Source organism: Pleurodeles waltl, chromosome 4_1 (genome assembly GCF_031143425.1).
Source record: "Pleurodeles waltl isolate 20211129_DDA chromosome 4_1, aPleWal1.hap1.20221129, whole genome shotgun sequence".
Lineage (NCBI taxonomy): Eukaryota > Metazoa > Chordata > Amphibia > Caudata > Salamandridae > Pleurodeles > Pleurodeles waltl.
This window is the reverse complement of record NC_090442.1, coordinates 810,486,907-810,505,298: the sequence shown is the minus strand read 5'-3', so window position 1 is coordinate 810,505,298 and position 18,392 is coordinate 810,486,907. Positions and strand designations below refer to the sequence as shown.

Genomic DNA, 18,392 nt, shown 5'->3' with positions numbered 1-18,392 from the left:
ATACTGACTGCGCTTTAAATTTGATTCCCCAATTTTCAGCCTATACTATTTTGGAATTACCTAATCCCTTAACTTTCCCACTTCCATCCTCCAGAGGGAGACAGATGGCCTTAGCCTTAGGCACAAAGCATCAGGGAATTCTTTCCCTATAGGCACAGAGAGAACTCCAGATTATATGGCCTGGTTCCCTAACTATGGTTCCTCCTGGGGATGGAGAAGATCTTTTTAGTGGCTGATCAAAAGAGGGATGATTACGCAACCTTTTGGGTACCAATCATTACCATATTGTCCTCAGAATTCAACGAGCTTACTTGCCTTGCCTATCTAAAACTGTTGTGATTTCTCCCCCAGAACACCACTCTCTCAGTGTAATGTCACCTCGAATCGGCTTACTCACTAAAATGGGTCGCTGGGTGGGATTCCACTAGCACAGGTCATAGCCATGGACCTTATTGCAGTTTCCACAGAAAAAAAGGAGGGAGATGGAGGGTGGGTTATGGATGTTACTGTTTTAGTTCTGATTTGTTTTTTTACCTTTGCATCGCTGCTGGCTCCCTGGGTTGTAGGACCCTAGATGTGTATGCTCCTGATTACTTACAGAGGTTTTAACTAATAATAATAAAGAGAACTGATCCATAAACTGACTCCCTTCAGAATATCCATTTCCGCTTTCATTCATGCCATCTCATCGTCTGTGTGGCTTCCGAATAGAGTAGTACCAGAAAATGGGAGGTTTAATATTCTCTGCAGTGATTCTGCTTGAGGGATGTCAGGCGAAGTCAAGAGTGTCTTCTATGAGGAACACTGTGGCAGTACTCGTGCCGCTAATAGGGAAGAGTTTGCTGCAGCACTAATTACTTGATTAGAGACCATCAATTTAGGATTTCCATGAAGTCTTTCCTCTTATCACTAGGGAGATGTTCTGCAAACTGGTGCAAACTGGTTCCCACAGTGACCTGTCGTATCTGCCTAAAAGGGCAGTGGCGCTGGCTGCTTTCATGGTGGCCGCTGCCGTACTGCACACTATACGCCTCACAGGATCTAACTTTCGATTCTCCTTATCGGGAGGCAATGTAGAAGTGGGAGTAGCGGCATGTCGCTTCTTTGCTGCTACTACAATCACAGTCTGGTGTACGATCTGTTTGGAGGATAGCAGGCTCTTTCTCCAGAGGACGATATTTCTTTTGAAGCCTGGATGAAGCTGGCTTAACTGAGGCTGGTGTCAGGAAGAACTCTATTGCAGGTTCAAGAAGTCCTGGCACTAGAGGTAGCAAAGCCCTTGAAGCTGACCTGCATTGTAGAGTTTCAAAAATAACTGATGTCGATAGTGTTGGAGTCGACATAGGAATGTTAAGTTGTGCTCCTCCTCTCACGAGGACCTCTTGAAATGTTGTGACAAAATCTACCGGCGAAATGTGTGGAGGTGACGAGCCTGACAGTGTTAGGGAGTATCTTCCAGTAGAAGTGGAAGACGTTTCCTTATGATATCTTAGTCAAGATCTTTGTGAATAATGACAATGATGGTGGGATCGCCTGGAGGCGGTAGAAGAGTGCCTTGAGTTGTGACAATGGTGTCTAGAATAATGGTGGAGTTTGGACCAAGATTTGGGTGGTTGAGTAACTGATGGCGGCAGCATTAGAGGCAATGATGGCGGAGGTGGCAGAGGAGGTGCAGGAGGATGAGGAGGAGATGGTGCTGGTGAACTTGGCTGAACCCCTGAAGAAGGGGAGTATGTTCTAGAGTACTCCGAACCTGGGGAGGAGTAGCAGCGTCTTCCCTTCCTTTTTTACTCTTGTAGCCTAGATGACGTCAAAAAGGTTCTCAAAGTCGACCGCCCTCGACGCCGGCTTGTTCGTTGATGGTGATAGCTGATAGCGTCTCAACGGCGGAGTGGGCCTTGATGGCAATCTTTCACAGTGTCTTGCGTCGATTTGGATCTCAACAGCAACCGTTTTGACAGCTTTGATGTCAATGGGCTTCCTGACATTGTATGAGGTCTGTTGGTCGACGTTGGTGTCATCAATGTTGATGCTGCTTGTCTCAATGCTGATCTGCAGCGCTTCTTTGATGCTGACCCATGGATGGACCACAAACAGGTAGGCGCTGTACCTCTCCTCAACGCCAATACTCTTGACCAGGACCGATGGTGTTTTTCTGCCGTTTTCTTCCTGGCACACCCTCCAGAGACAGCTAACAGAGGCCTGGTAAAGGTATGACCCTCTCATCACCCTGAGGTCCCACCTTCAGACTACATCTGTTGTCTTCCTCGCTCCTTGGTACCATGGAGGGAAATCTTCTCCCTGTCCATCAGGGTGCGTCTGGAAAAAAACCTGCAGTGGCGACAAGTCTCTGGAACATGACTTTTATGAAGACAGAGAATACACACATCATGATGGTCTGTCTGAGCCATTTTTCTCTCACACACTGGGCATTTCACATGAAGAGATGGCATTTTCCTGTCTAAATACCTTTATTTTCTGTCAGGAGAAAACAGAAAAAGCCACGGAGAGACCAGAAACCTCACATGAAATGATTGTTAACTAAATTCAGTTAAAACTTTTGTGGAAAAAAGCCCAAAAATGGCCGAGCTCAATGCTCTAGACCCTGTCAGCAGAAGCTGGAAAAAAGAACTGAAGCAACTGTTACCTGCTCAGCATAATGGGATACCGGTGTTCCCTGGGTTCTTAAAGGCACAGCCTATCTTTTTAACTCATATACCGACGGCCATTGAGGCTACACTGCCATGCTTTACTTCATCTCTCTACTCTACTAAAAAAGGGTTTGTGAAAGACATTTATGCCGTTTTTCAAACAACATCATGAAATTATATACATATATAATCTCCTGGCCCCTTTTTTATGTACAAATAAAAAACTGGGCCATTGTAGCCTCTTCTGATAGGCTGCATAATATCTTTCCTAAGTGAGTCTGCAGGCCTTCCCGAAGAAAGCCGAACACTTTCACTCGAGAAGATAAAAGTGCTCCGGGGCCAACTCACGTGGGCGGGACTATTCAGTGATTATGACTATGAATGGAAATCACCTACAAGATAACTGTTATTTTTAGTGATATAGTCAGATGATGACGATGAAAAACATCAACTATATTATTAACAATATTCATAATAACACTATTAACAATGGCGTACTTGCTTACTCAGTATCACATGCATACAAACTTGTCAATAACAAATTGTAATATTATGGATACACTGCTCTCACTTGAATGAAAAAACTATTTGTTACCAGGATCTAAAGCTGGGGCCTTTGGGCACCAGACTCCCACATTCAACCGCAAATGCACTGTGCGTGTAAAAGACTGCATCCTAAAAGGATCATTGCAGTGAAATCAAGAAAGTAAATTAATTGTTGGGCTTGTCAAGGCAAAATTGTATTGTGAGATGAGAGGGCCAGAAGTAAAATGTTACCTACACAGGAAGCATCTGTTTGCTGCATGTTGTACTGTAGATTCACATGCTCTGCATACTCCTGCCATCTAGTGTTGGGTCCGGAGTGTTTTTTCTTTGAAGAAGTGCTCTGAGTCACGGGGTGATAGTGCGCATAGGCATCAACACCTTTTTTAGATTGTTTTACCGCAGGCGGCGGAGAAAGAAGTGTAAGAGAAGTATAGAGAAAGAGATGTCCATGCAAATGTAACTACAAATTTACAAATATATACAAGTATAATGTAACTGCAATGGCCACAGGCGTCTGGGGAGGAGAGAGGCGCATATGAATCAACAACACTACATGCCACAAACAGATGCTTACTGGGTAAGTAAAATTTTCCATTCGATGGCATGAGTGACTGTAAATACACATGCTCTGCATAGACTGTAAAGCAGTCCCTTCATTAAAGCAGTGGCTAACTCGTGGGAGTTGCAGTTGACTGTAAAAGTATCCAAAGCACAGTTTGACCTCCATTGGCTTGCTGACGTGCTAACACATCCAAATAGTAATGTTTTGTGAAAGTGTGTGGTGAAGACCATGTAGCTACCTTACAAATGCCAGCTATCGGAATGCTTCCAAGAAAAGCAAAAGTGGCACCTTTTTCCTAGCAGAATGTGTTCTAGGAGTAACAGGTAACAGTCTATTTGCTTTAGCGTAACAAGTCTGCATACATTTAACTATTCATCTAACTATGCTGGTTTTACATGTATGGACAGCCTTTATGATGTAGTGAAAAGGGTACAAAGAGCTGTTTAGTTTTCTTAAACTCTTTAATTCTGTCAATGTAAAACGTGTGCTCTTTTAACATCTAGAATTTGAAGAGCTCTTTCTGTGGGAGTCAGGTTGCGGAAAGAAGACTGGTAGCTCAATGGATAGGTTTATATGGAATTGTGAAACCACTTTAGGAAGGAACTTCAGGTTTGTGCGAAGAACCACCTTGTCTGTATGAATCTGGAAGAAAGGTTCTCCCAAGGTGAGTGCCTGAATCTCACTGACACACCTGAGTGATGTGATGGCAACTAAGAAAGCTACATTCCGAGAAAGGTATTGAAGAGTAAATAAATGAAGTGGCTCAAAAGGAGGACCCAGGAGCCTGGTAAGCACAATGTTGAGGTTCCAGGATGGTGCATGGGGTACCCTGGGTGGAATGGCCCTTTTAAGGCCTTCCCTGAAAGCTTTAATGACTAGGATTCTGAAAAAAGAATTATGTTGCCTGTTATGTAGATATGCAGCTATTGCTGTAAGATGTAGGCGAATGGAAGTATAAGCTAGATTTGCTTTTGTAAATGGAGCAGATGACAAATGATCTCTAGAACAGTAGCTTTCATGGGGTCAATAAGTTTGGGTTGACAACAGAAAACAAAATGTTTACATTTTGTAGCATTACATGCTCTAGTAATGGGTCTATTGGCCTCCCTGAGAATATCCATACATTCCGCCGTCAATCCTAAATAACCATACTCTATGACCTCAGGAGCTATATCGCAATGTTGAGGGAGCTGTGGTCTGGATGTCTGATTTGCCCTTGATTTTCACTGAGAAGGTTTGGCCTGTTGGGGAGCTTCTCATGGGCGACTACTGCTAGGTCTAGAAGCGTTGTGAACCACCGCTGACTGGCCCAAATGGGAGCTAGTAGGATCATGGTGAGAGACGTTAGCCTGATCATCCGAACCAGAAATAGAATGAGAGGGAGAGGTGGAAAAGTGTAAGCAAATATCCCTGACCAGTTCATCCATAGAGATTTGCCCTGGGATAGAGGGTTTGGATACCTGGAGTCGAAGTATGAACACTTTACACATTCTGCTGTGGCGAAAAGGACTATTGAAGGAGTTCCCTTCTTTGCAAAGGATGGTTGAAGGACTTGTGGGTGGAGTTCCATGGACTTATTGCTGCATCCTGCGGAGCAAATCTGCAAGGTCGTTGCCTGTCTCTAGGAGATAATCTGTCACCATGAGGATGTGGTGGTGGAGAGCCCACTTCCATATTGTCTGAGAGAGTTTTGACAATTGGGATGACTGTGTCTCCCCTGTTTTCTGTCGAAAATCCATGGCTGTCACGTTGTCAGTGCGTACTAAGAGAACTTTGTGAGATAGGTGACGAGAAATGCTTTCATGGCTAGAAAAACTGCCTGAAGTTCGAGGTAATTTATGTGTAGGGATTGGTGACGGAGATCCCAGAGGCCCTGTACTGTGAGGTCTTGGATGTGAGTGCCCAAACCTGTCAGTGATGCATCTGTGGTCGGAATGACTTGAGGCACAGGGTCCAGAAAAGGCCATCATTTCAAGAGGTTGGTGGTGGTTTTCCACCATTGCACAGAGCGGAGAGTATTGTGGTCTATCTACACTAGATCTTCCACGTGACCCTGTGACGGAGACCATTGACGAGACAGACACTGCTGTGGGGGACGCATGTGGAATCTGGCATGGGGAACAATGGAAATGCAAGACACTATTGTCCCTAACAGTCTCATAATGGTCCTGACACTGTACATGTGATTCTTCTGAAATTGAGGTCGAAGAGACTGAAAACTTTGAATATGGGCTGGGTTGGGGTATGATAACCCTAGCTCTGCACTGAGAATGGCTCCTAGATAAGGCTGCATCTGAAGAGGATGAAGGTGGGACATGGAGCAGTTCAGAGTAAAACCCATTGAGTGAAGGAGATCTACTGTCAACTGGGTGTGAAACTGGCACTGATGTAAGGTACTGGCTTTGAAGAGCCAGTCATCCTGATAAGGAAAGACATGGATGTTCTGCCTTCTGAGGTATGCGACCACCACTGCTAAACACTTCGTAAAGACTCTGGGAGTGGTAGTGACCCTCAAAGGCAGAACCTTGAACTTGTAAATATTTCTGGTGTGCAGGGTGGATAGGAATATGAAAGTAGGCGTACTTTGGATCTAGAGCAGTAATGAAGTTGCCTTGTTGTATAAGTGGAATAACATCTTGAAAATGTACCATGTGAAAGTGCTTTGACAGGATGTATTGGTTTAGGGGGTCGGAGGCTGAGAAAAAGCCTGAGAGAACCATCCTTTTTGGGAATTAAGAACTATAGGGCAGTGGTTCCCAACCTGGGGTGGGGAACACATAGGGGGTCCAAGACTGCTTACAAAATTAACTAATATTAACAGATTAATAAAGTGCATATAAATAAAGTGGCTAAATATAAAATTGCGAAAAACAAAGGAGAGAAGGAGGTGCTTGGGCTGAGTCTGTCCTCCCTATAGCCTATGTAACATTACAAAAAAGAGACCCAGTCCAAAGAAAAAACACAAGATGGACAGGGAAAGAAAGAAAATGTTCTTATTTGAAAAACCCTCACCCACCAGCGTTATCCCTTGGTGGCATGCTTCATCATTGGGTTCTTCCTGTTGCGCTACGGAGCAGGGAGTGCTACAACTGACAAATTACGTGGGAGCACTGTTGTAGTTTCATCAATGTTAATCATAACAGGGATAGGAGTGGTGGGGTCTCAGTGAGGTAAAAATACCTGCCTCCTAGTGATTCTGATTATTTAATGGATCTTACGGAGTTGGTATGATTAAAAAGGGGGCCTCAGAAGTGGGGTGTGTTATGTACCCTGCATCCTCTTCTACATGTTTCGGAGCCTTACCCCTAGGCTCCTCTTCAGGACCAAAGTTGACTCCCTGATGTCACTCCTAGTAAGACTACCACTTTTAAGAACATTGATATTAATGCTATGTGGTGTGGTGTAATACACCTAAGGTGATGACTAAAGATGATACCTAATACTTGCAATGTCCGTCCATAGTAGTCAGTGGTAAGCTGACTCATGTCATGATCTGCCAGGAGGGGGTGTGCTTGTGTTCACACATTCTTCAAACTGACACCCACGCTCTGTACTTAATGCTCACCTCCCGGCGGATCTATGACATGAGAGTCCGATTAGTCATCACCCTAGTCATACTAGGAGTGACATCAAGGCAGGGCCGGCTTTTGGCGGGTGAGGGTTTTTCTAATAAGACATTTTTCCTTCTTTCCCTGTCCATCTTCTGGTTTTTCTTTGAGCTGGTTCTCTTTTTTGTAATAACAAATAGAAAATTTAACATTTTACAACATACTGTAAATGTCAAGTAATTTGAAATTGGAGGCTAAAAATGTAATTGTTTCCTCAGATTGGTTCATGGGAGCAGTGCAGGTGCATCAAACAGAATATAATAAGGGTGATGTGTGGCTTCAATTGAATTTAGAAAAGCTCCAGCCTTCCTATTAAAATTGTTTTTTTAACATATATTTGTTTGCAAATTAAATAAAGAGTTATTTGTTCACATGCTTTATGAATGTTTGTTTCTGCATTTTTTGTGCATTGTTTTGTGTTTAAAATCATTGACAATGTTTAGGCCGGAGTCTCCGGCTCCCAGTAATAACTCATTAGGGGGGTCCCCGGATTCTAAGAATGATCAGTGGGGGTCCCCGGATTCTAATAATGATTCAGTGGGGGTCCCCTGGTTCCAGTAATGATAAAGTGGGGGCCCACAGAAGTCAAAGGTTTGGGAACCACTGGTATATAGAGAGTATATTCCTAACCCTTGGTGTTGCAACGCAACAGATTCTATGGCCCCTTATAGAAGACGGGATTGGACATCTTGTTTGAGAAGAGTGTGGTTATTGAGAGTCTGTGGCTGCAAGGGGCAATATTGGGAGGAGCGGTGATTAGCTCCAGACAATAACCATGTTGGATAAAGGAGAGGACCCATTGGTCCGTGGTGATGTTGAGCCAATGAAAAAGAACATTTTGCAGCCTTCCCGTAACAGGTGTGGGATGAGTGGAGGGAAGATGGAGGTAGTCACTGCTCTGCAGTGGAGGAAGAGACTCAGGAGGCAGTGTTCTTAACTTGTCCCTTATTACTGTTGCCTTCAAAGGAAACACCTGTAGAAACCTCTAGAGTAGGAGGCTTGAGGCTGTCTGGGATGTGATGTGGATGCCCCAGAGGATGTTGGTTTGAAAGAACCTCTAAACCTGGATAACAAAAAGTTCCCCTCTGTGATGGAGATTGGAGGGCACCCATGGCCTTTGCTGTGTTGGTGTCTTTTTTGAGCTTTCCAAGAGCAGTGTCCACTTGAGACCCAAAAAGGTGCTCCATGTCGAAGGACATATTAAGGACTGCTTGTTGTTCCCTCTGATTTGAAACCGAAGCAGCAAAGCCAAGCATGCCGTTCAAGGAGGACACTAGTATTTATGCCGCATGCAGCTGTGTCTGTGCAACCCAGGGCACAATAAATTGAGCTGTTGGAAATTGTTTGCTCCTAACCAACTATTTGTTGCCCTCTTTTCTGGTACTCCTCTGGTAGAAATTGGAGGAACTCCTCCTGTTCATAGCAGCAAGCTCTGTCATATTTGGCTAATATTGCTTGCGAGCTAGCAATATGCCAATGATTGGCTGCTTCTGCAGCAACCCTTTTGCCCACAGCATCAATTTTCTTACACTCCTTTTCTGGGGAGGGGAGTCCACATGGCCTGCCTGTTGGTATGTTTCCATGCTCTGCGGGCAACAACTGAGTCAGCAGGGACTGTAGATCTTATATATTGGGTCTGAGAGAACTGGTTTGTATTTTTTGTCAACTCTAGGGGTGATAATCCTAGAGCAGATAGGTTCCTTAATAATTCGGTCAGTGTGAGGAAGCATGCCAGGGAGCAATGGGGAGAACTGAATATCCCTGTGTCTAGAAGTTAGTGTATCGAACAGGAAGTCCTGCTGGATAGAGTCCTGGTGTAACTCTACAATATGGAATGCAGCTTCTTGTGCCACTATTTGTTGGTAGGAAGTGGAGTTCTCTGGTGGTAAGGGGCATGCAAGGTAGAGGTCTGGGGGTTAAAAGGATGTGGTCAGGATCGTAAGGTTCTCAGAGGTCTGGATCATGTTGAGCCCCACCCAATTCTTCTCCAGTAAATAAAGGGGTTTCCCTGAGAAGTGTAATCTACCTGTGTATGTGTAGCAGAAGAATGAGGCTGGGAGAGAGTTGGAGGGGAAGAAGATGTAGTTGAGAAGGCCTATGAAGTGGGCTAATGGCTTTGCCCTTGCTTTTCCTCTTCCGAGGTGGAGACGTGTCCAAAGCTTCCTGAAAGGAAAGCTTTCTCTTCAACAGGAAAGGAGGTGAGTGATAATGCATGCTGTACCCTCCTGAATTTGGAGGTGGCGCTGACTAGCATCCATGGTCTCCAATATAGGCTCCACAGGAGAAGGGGTAGCAGAAGACTGGCTGGAGTCTCTGTGGTCAGAAGATTTCGGCTCCATGTGTTTCGGCACCAAAGGTTTCGGTCAGTATGATTTTATTGGCACCGAAGTGGAGGCTGTAGGTGTCCAGAGGAGCTGAGGTTTGGATTGAAACGGAAACTATCTCTTGGTCCGATGTGAAGGAGGTCGAAGCCGAAGACAATGGCTTGGTCTTGGCTTATGGTTTTGGATCTGGGCCGGAAGGCTAGGCAGCAAAAACAGTTTTTCATTTCTAATCATGGTCTGGTGGCAGCAGCGGACCAGCAACCTCTTGAAGGGGCCTAATAACAGTCTGGGGTGAGCAGGAGAGGCAACTGTACTCACAGGTTGTGCTGAGATGATTTTGTAGCTCTCAATATCTGACTAGATGTCAGAGGAGTCCTGGATGGAAAGAGCCCCCTCTTCCTGCATATTCCCCTTATGCATGTTCCTCCTCAACGATGTCTGGGGTGTTGTCCAGAGTCTTGTGTGCCATTTTTAGTGAATGTGCCCTTTGATCCCAAAGCGTTTACGTCAGTGGAAATAAACTGCAGGCATCACAGGTAGCTTCTTGATGATCGGGGGAGAGGCAGTGATGGCAGAAATGAAATGGAATCCATTTCATCGGGTTGGCATACATATTGATGCAGTGTGCTGGTATACCCAATTTGGTGCTGGGTCAGTGCCCAGACCAACGTTTCAAAGCTAGCACTAAGGTGGAAAGGTGCAAGCAGAAACAGTACTGCCACAAGAAGGTAAGATTTTGAACCAGAGCGAGTTGAAAGATGAAGCCAAGACACACGTCTGAACAAGACGACGGAGAGAAAACAATCTAACAAAGAAGTGGATGCCCATCCGCACTATCACCGAGAGGAGGAGTCACTCGATCCCGTGACTCAGAGCACTTCTTTGAAGAAAAACAACTTGACCCACTCCGGACCCAACATTAGATGGCAGGAGTATGCAAAGCATGTGTATCTACAGCCACACATGCCATCGAACAGGCATTTTCTTGGCCGGTGCAGAGGATCTTATACAGAGAGGTGAAGCAGTGATAAAAGATGCCATGCAACCTGTGACTGTAAGGCATTTTTGCTGCTTTCGGAACTTTCTATGCTATATTTTACAGTCAGACTGGAGCAAGTGATCCTGAGACTGTTCAATGTTGGATGGTTAGGGATGATGGACAACAAATTACAGATGAACAGTGGACCCAGGATGCACCTTAGATGATGTATGGTTTTACAGACAGGCAGAATTAAATAGTCCATGCACCAGCTGGCCTTGAGAAGGAATTCTACAAGGAATATGGTGGTCTTGTCATGTTAAAGATCTTCAAGGATTCTTGGGAACTGCGTAAACTACCTGTGTGCTCTAGAGAAGCCACCATATTTGCACCCCATGAGCTGAGCAGGGATCACACTAGGTGTGCACCTCTCTCATACAGACCTGTATAGCCAAATAAACCCAAAATATTTTGTGATACACTAGAAGGTACAATGCAGTTTTACTACTTTCTAATGACTGTTGCTTTTTGCCTGGAAGATCTGGAGCACAACATCTTCACAACAATTCTCTTTTGTACTTGACAAGGTTGTATCAAATGCTGCAGCAGTGGTGGGCTTCTCTTGGTGTGGAAAACAACCTGATGGTCTGCTATGTCAATTTTATGCAGAAGCATCCTATTAAGGCTGGACTATACCGTATTTTAGTAGGGGTGGATACTCCTATACACTGCATCTGGGGCAAGAGTACTTGTAGTCACAAAGTTAACAGAGTCTATAAAAATGTGCAGGGCATGCTGCATTATATTTCCTCACTCCCCCACCTTCCACTTGTATGTCCTGCCAGTGGAGCTTTCTGTAAATTTAGTGAGTTCAACATGGGTATATTGGGTTATCTAGGATTGGGAGAGGGTGTCCATAACACAAAATGCCCACAAACCACTGCCTGTGACATAGGTAAGTCACCCCTCTAGCAGGCCTTACAGCCCTATGGCAGGGTGCACTATACCACATGTGAGGACATAGCTGCATGAGCAGTATGGGGCCTCTACAGTGCCTAAGTCCATTCTTACACATTGTAAGTGCAGTGTGGCTATATTGCGTATATGGCGTGGGAGTTTGTCATTACGAACTCTACAGCACCATAATGGCTTCACTGAATACTGGGAAGTTTGGTATCAAACTTCTCAGCATAATAAACCCACATTGATGCCAGTGTGGCATTTATTGAAAAATGCACACAGAGGGCATATCTTAAAGATGCCTCCTGTATGTTAGCCCAACTGCTAGTGCAGGACTGACCGGTCTGTGCCAGCCTTCCACTTTCAGACAAGTTTCTGACCACATGGGGTGAGTGCCTTTGTGCACTCTGTGGTCAGAAACAAAACCTGTCCTGGGTGGAGGTGCTTCACACCTCCCCTCTGCAGGAACTGTAACACCTGGGGGTGAGCCTCAAAGGCTCAAGCCTCGGGTTACAGTGCCCCAGGGAACTCCAGCTAATGAAGATGCCCGCCCCGAACAAAGCCCCACTTTTGGCGGCAAGTCCAGCAGGCAAATTAGGGAAAACATGGAGGAGTGGCCACCCCTAAGGTATCCAAAGCTGAGGTGACCCCCCTCCCTACAGAATCCTCCATCTTGGTGTGGAGGACAGGGACCAATAGGGATAGGAATGTGCCCCCCTCCACAAAGGGAGTGGGCACAAGGAGTGTGTAGCCACCCTCACGGACAGTAGCCACAGGCTACTGCCCTCTGACCCTTAACACACCCCTAAATCTAGGATTTATGGGCCTCCCTGAACCCAGCTCACCAGATTCCTGGTGACATTCAAGAAGAAGGGCTAATAAGCTGAAACCCCCAGAAGAGAAGAAGGAAGACGACAAGTGCTTTGGCCTCAGCCCTACTGTCCTGTCTCCTGCTTCAAAGAACCTGCAAAAAGACCAGCGACGCGTCCAGAGGGCCCAGCGAACTCTGCCAACTCCAGAGGACTGCCCTCCACCTAAAAAGACCAAGAACTCCCGAGGACAGGGCTGTGTCTGAAGAAACCTACAACTGAGGACTCTCACCTCACTCCAGACGCGTGAGTCTTGACCCCTTTGCACCCGACACCCACTGCCCGTGTCCAGGTGGTCCACCCAGCAAGAGAGGGTTCCCAGGCGACTGTGAGCAAGTGCCCACCCTGGGTTGACCTCTCCAGCCCTCCACAACGACGCCTGCAGAAGGAATCCCAAGGACACACCTGACCCCAAGCTCTAGACAAAGATAAACACCTGAAGAACCACTGCACCTGCAGCCCCCAGGCCTTGGAGAAACCGACACCCGGTGCCTCATCGTTCAGCAGGCGGCCCTCCTCCCCGTCCGACCGGTGGTGTGCCCGTGACACCCCCCTGGACCTTGCCTGCAGCCTTTGAGTGACCCCTGGGGTCTCCCCATAGACCTGTATTGGAAACCCGATGTCCTGTTTGCACCCTGCACCTGGCCACCCCATGCCACTGAGGGTGTGTGTTTGGTGCCTACTTGTGGCCTCTCCAGTGCTCTTCTAAACCCCCCTGGTCGGCCCTCCGAGTTGCGGGTACTTACTTGCTGACTGACAGGATTCAGAGTAACCCCTGTCTCCATAGAAGCCCACATTAATTTGGTGCCTCTTTGACCTCTGAATCCGACTGGCCCTGTGTTGCTGGTGGTGGATGTTTGGGGTTAACTTGAACCCCCAACGACAAACTACCTAAACCCCGGAGATAAGAAATTTAAGTTGTTTACTTACCTGCAAAACTGTACTATCTTTTCTTCCCCCAGGAACTGTTGAAAAATGCAGTGTCCACTTTTAAAATAGCTTTTTGCCATTTTAAGAAAAACTGTATACATTGGCGATTCTATTCAAAGTCCTGATCAAATATATGCAAAGTACCTTTTATTTTATGTACATACCTGCAAACTGAATCTTGTGGTTCTAGAAATAAATTAACAAAACCTATTTTTCTATATAAAATCTCATTGGTCAGGAGTTAAGTCATTGAGTGTTTGTTTCTTCTATTGCTGGTGTATGTACAACAAATGCTTAACATTACCCTCTGATAAGCCTAACTGCTGGACCACACTACCACAAATAGAGCATTAGTAATATCTACTTCAGCCTCTGTCAAGCCTCTGGGGAACCTGTGCACACTATATCTCATTTTGATATAGTATATACAGAGCCAGCTTCCTACAGGTTTTATTTGCATAGCATGGCTAGTCACCCGAGTGAGTATCCAGGTGCTTGGTGCAGGTGTTTATTAAAAGAGCCAGGTTTTCAGTCCCTTTCTGAAGTGGGTCAGTGAGGTGTGGTGCGGAGATGGAGGGGACTGGCGTGCCAGACTTTGGCGGCAAGGTGGTAGAAGGTGTGTGCTCCGGCGCGGCAGCGGCATATATGTGGTATTTTTGCAAGTGCAGTATGTGCCAGGTTCCTGGTTGGTTGGTGGAGGTGAAGGCAGTGGTTCAGTTAGGAGGGTCCTTGGTTATGGAGGGCTTTGTAAGCATGGGTCATAAGCTTGAAGTGGCATCTTTTCTGGATCGGGAGCCAATGGAGGTCCTTCAGGTGCTGGGTGATGTGGGTTCTCCTGGGCAGGTTGAGGATCAGCCCGGCAGCTGCGTTCTGGATCATCTGGAGTCTTTGCATGACTTTGGTGGTGGTACCTGCGTAGAATTCATTGACGTAGGCCAGTCGGCTGGTGATGAGGGCCTGCATCACTGTCTTCCTCGTGCTGATTGGGAGACACTTAAAGATCTTGCAGAACAAGATCTAATTTTGGAATACATCATGGAGAACTGCCCAGTAGGCTGCCTTACACAATTTCCAAAGGGAAAGCTGTCCCGCATGGCATAGTATCCCGTTTGTGTATGTTTCAGCACCTCCTTTGACAAGCCAGTAGCTTATAAATTATTTTCGACTGCAACTTCAGTGACAAACCATTCAAACATATTATTGAAATATGCCTCTTCCTAACTGCGATTCAAAATCCGTTTGTGAATTCCTTTTTGTGATTTGGAAAGGGCTTTACAAATTGCAAAATTGGGTTTAATACATTGCAAAATGTCATTTTGCGGTCTCACGCCCTGTGATTTAGTGAATCATAGGATTTGGAACTGCAAAAACAATTTGAACATTTGGCCTTTAGTTTTAACTTGCACAGGTAATATATTGCAGAAACTGTCATTTATTAATTATGACTCCGAATCAGGAGTAAATCATACAAACATATTCTTTTTTGGAACATTAGTGACCAAACATTAAATAATGTAATATGGTAGGCATTTATACACGTTTGTGCAGATTCCCCAGCACAACATGATATTAATACATATTAAGTCATAACAAATGATGACGTTATTTCTGAGGATATTAAAACCATTCTACATTAAAAAAAAACTTTGATTTGTTATTGAGGATTTTAAAGTCACAATTAAAAACATTAATCAGTATTAATAGGAAGGGAAGACTCACTTGAAGAAACCTACTCAGCAATTCTATTCCTTCAGAGTCCAACCTATAAAACAAATGACGAATATTTAGCGACAATTAAACATTATAGGTATACAGCGTAATATTGAACATTATAGCTCTTGCTCTCTTTGCCAACATCATTAGTCTTTGTCATTAGCCTTTTGGATGCAAATGAGGTAACATCGCCTTACTTTTCACACAGTACCGTTTGTATAATCCCAAAGGCAATTAAAGTGGTGGCTTTTATTATCGGATTGATATTCTTTAGCTATCCAAAGAACTGTGACTTAACATTAACAGATCTTTTTTGTGTTTAGGGTTTCTTCATCTGTATGCTGGGGATCTCTCATCAGTTAACACCATGTTCCTTATCTTTGACCTATGATAGGATGGAATCATGGAAGTATTTGTTTTCAGTATACATCATATTGTATCTGTAATTTGACATCTGCATGTCATACCATTGCCACTCATCAAGCTCAACGAATTCACCCTTGTCTTCTATATCGCAATCTTGAAAATACACACATAGCTGGAAAATGTTTGCGTAGGGTTGTATCTAAGGTGCTCTATCAGAAAGGGCTTAGGTGTTGTGTGAGGTTTTGAGTATTGCTCCTACTCAAGTATATCAAAACTATGCTTGGGAGTGTGTCTGGAGGAGAAACCTGAGAGAAGTATTATTATAGAGCTCCAAATGGTTCCAGTCAGTTTGTCCCATGGTTTGTCTTTCCATAAACTCTACTGTAAGACATGGTGGTGTTGACCAGCTCAGGCACCTACACTGGTGCTTGAGCTGGGATTCATGTATGTCTGGTCTCTGGGAGTAAGTGAAGAGCAAAGCAGTGTGCATAGGCAATCTGCAGTCTTATGTTGACGCAACTAGATTATTGAGGAAAAAGTGGACAGAAAAAATACTCAGTAGGTCTGTAAGCTGAGGGTGCTCTGGACCCGTGCAGCTGGTGTAGTAGCACTCACACAGTTTTAGGCAGGGATAGTTCTACATGGGTCAGTAGTCTGAGAGTTTGCTGTTAATTCCAACTGTTGTGTTGTAATAGACGTTCACTCTCTGCACACTTCAGGGTGAAATGAGCAGCCTAGTGTTAACAATTTACGTTCTGTAGATGGTATGGACAGGTGTATGGCCAAAGTTGGTCAGTAATGTGAGGGTGGATGCTTATGCCCAAAGGCAAATTAGCACTTATGCAGCCTAATGGAGCAATGCTTCAACCATTTGTTAAGTGACTTGTGGGCATGCAGTGGATGCAGATGACTTCTGGTGAATTTCAGCTCTGGCTGGGAGATGCACAAGGCATATGATGGCCGGCCAAACTGACATGCACACTTAAGTGCACTCCACTCCTCCTCCTTTCTCCTTCCTCCCATGGCCCAGCTCCGCCCCTCCCTGCACATGCTAGCTAAGCCAGCAGCCAAAAAATAAAATTATGATAAAATATCATTCTATTTTTCAGCTCCTGGCTTGTAGCCAGTGGGGAGACGCTCCTTCGCAATTGCGGAGGAGCTGTCCCTGCCAGATAGGCATTATACTTAGACTCTCCCCTTCTGTGGAACAAACTGGGTGATCACGTTCTGAAGATATAGGGGTAATCAGAATCCTGAATGCCCTTTGACCTGTGTTCCAGACACCAGCCTATCTAGGACCCCCAACGTCATATCCGGCATGGACAGAAATGCCACCAAACGTGAAGCTGATCGACACCATCTAATGGCGCATGGGGGTACTGCTCGAGAAAAATCTCTGGATCCAGACAGATGCCTGGGGAAAATTCTAAGGTAAGGAATCTGCAACTAGATTCCTCTATCAGAATCATTAGGTACTGCAAATAAAATCAAGGCGTTTACTCAGACACAATTGTTGGTCAACCTCCTCTCTGTCTCAGTGTGGTGTGCACAAAGGTCATTGTGTTCATCCAAAAGCAGGCAACGCTAAATAGGGACACAAAAAAGCAATGAAGATTAATATCAAGCATTGAGTAGTGGCAGTCATGATCAGAGAGTTAGAACTTATGGGGAAACAATAGGACTACATATACCGCTTCTGCATATACTTCCTCATGGTCATGATGGAGGAGACTCTGAACCCCAAAAAAAACAGGGTTTATGAGTCAATGGATCATCTAGACCCTGGTGGACCGTCTCTGCACCTACCAGGTCACAGCCTCAGTTCCCCGGTGGAGCATACCTCCTAAGTTAGGGATCCTTGCTTGGCATGCAGGGACCGCCGTACCTTCAAAAGAGCTACTGGTGTGCCAGCTCCACTGAAGGCATTGAACTCTGAGTTAGCACCATGTTTTTTGCAGCCGCTAGACAAATACTTTTGTTTTCAAGATTTAAAAGGACAATGAGCCTGATACATAAGGTAGTTTCCCCCAGCACATTGGGCCATTTTTTTATTTCCCTGCCCACCTCCACCATGCCTGCAATGAGGATCCCAAGGAAGGAAATTTAGTGATGGTCACCCCACCACAATTGTGCAAGGCAATTACTACTATGACCCGGTGGCAGATGGGCTGTCTGGTCAGAGGCTTCTGACAATCATTGAAAAGATCCAAGTTGTTTTTTCTTTCAAGGAAAATGTGATGGAAGCAGAATAGATTTCAGACTGTCAACATGACATGAACAAGCACCATAACATCATGTTAAGTAGATTAGGAGTTAATGAAGTCTTGGAGTACAGCATGCCAAATTATACAGTGGTGCTTCTCAGTGTACAAAAACCTATGTATGGTTGAGGTAAGTGGGTTGCTGATGCAACTCATGCGCTGGAATTTAGAACTATATCAAAATTAATAGTATCTTACTTCACCCTGTTTTCAATTGTTTATTTTGCAGCACTGATTATACAATCATGAACTCTCCTGATGAAATACAGATAGTGGCATCAAATGCCTTAAGACTGACAGTCCAACAGTTCTGGAATACATAATAGTGTTTGATTCGAACATAACAAAATACCCCAGAAGACTATTTATTCAACAGATAAATGTGTACTGATCTACTGTAAGAAAGAACACAGAAGTACACAATTGAAAAAAGTAGTAGTATTTCAATTCATTTGATCTGCCAGAAGAAGGAATCTTCTTATCGGTAACGTATTCCAAGACAAGTACTTGGCTCTCTATGAACCTAGTGCCGAATCCCATTTATTGCCATACCTAGCGACAGCATGCTGACTTTCCAGAATTGGTGCATATAATGTGACCTACTCCAGCAGCTACTGTAATAA

At 44.9% G+C, this 18,392-nt stretch overlaps 1 protein-coding gene across 5 annotated transcripts in view; it reads right to left on the bottom strand.

Moving 5' to 3' along the window:
* The window catches only part of CDK17 (cyclin dependent kinase 17), a 410,092-nt gene that overhangs the window by 49,479 nt on the left and 342,221 nt on the right, over nucleotides 1–18,392 (bottom strand). For all 5 annotated transcript variants that reach the window (XM_069229533.1, XM_069229534.1, XM_069229532.1 and 2 more), the window contains one exon: nucleotides 15,149–15,191. In XM_069229533.1, coding sequence (XP_069085634.1) covers nucleotides 15,149–15,191 — 43 coding nt within the window. The remainder of the gene's footprint in view (nucleotides 1–15,148; nucleotides 15,192–18,392) is intronic.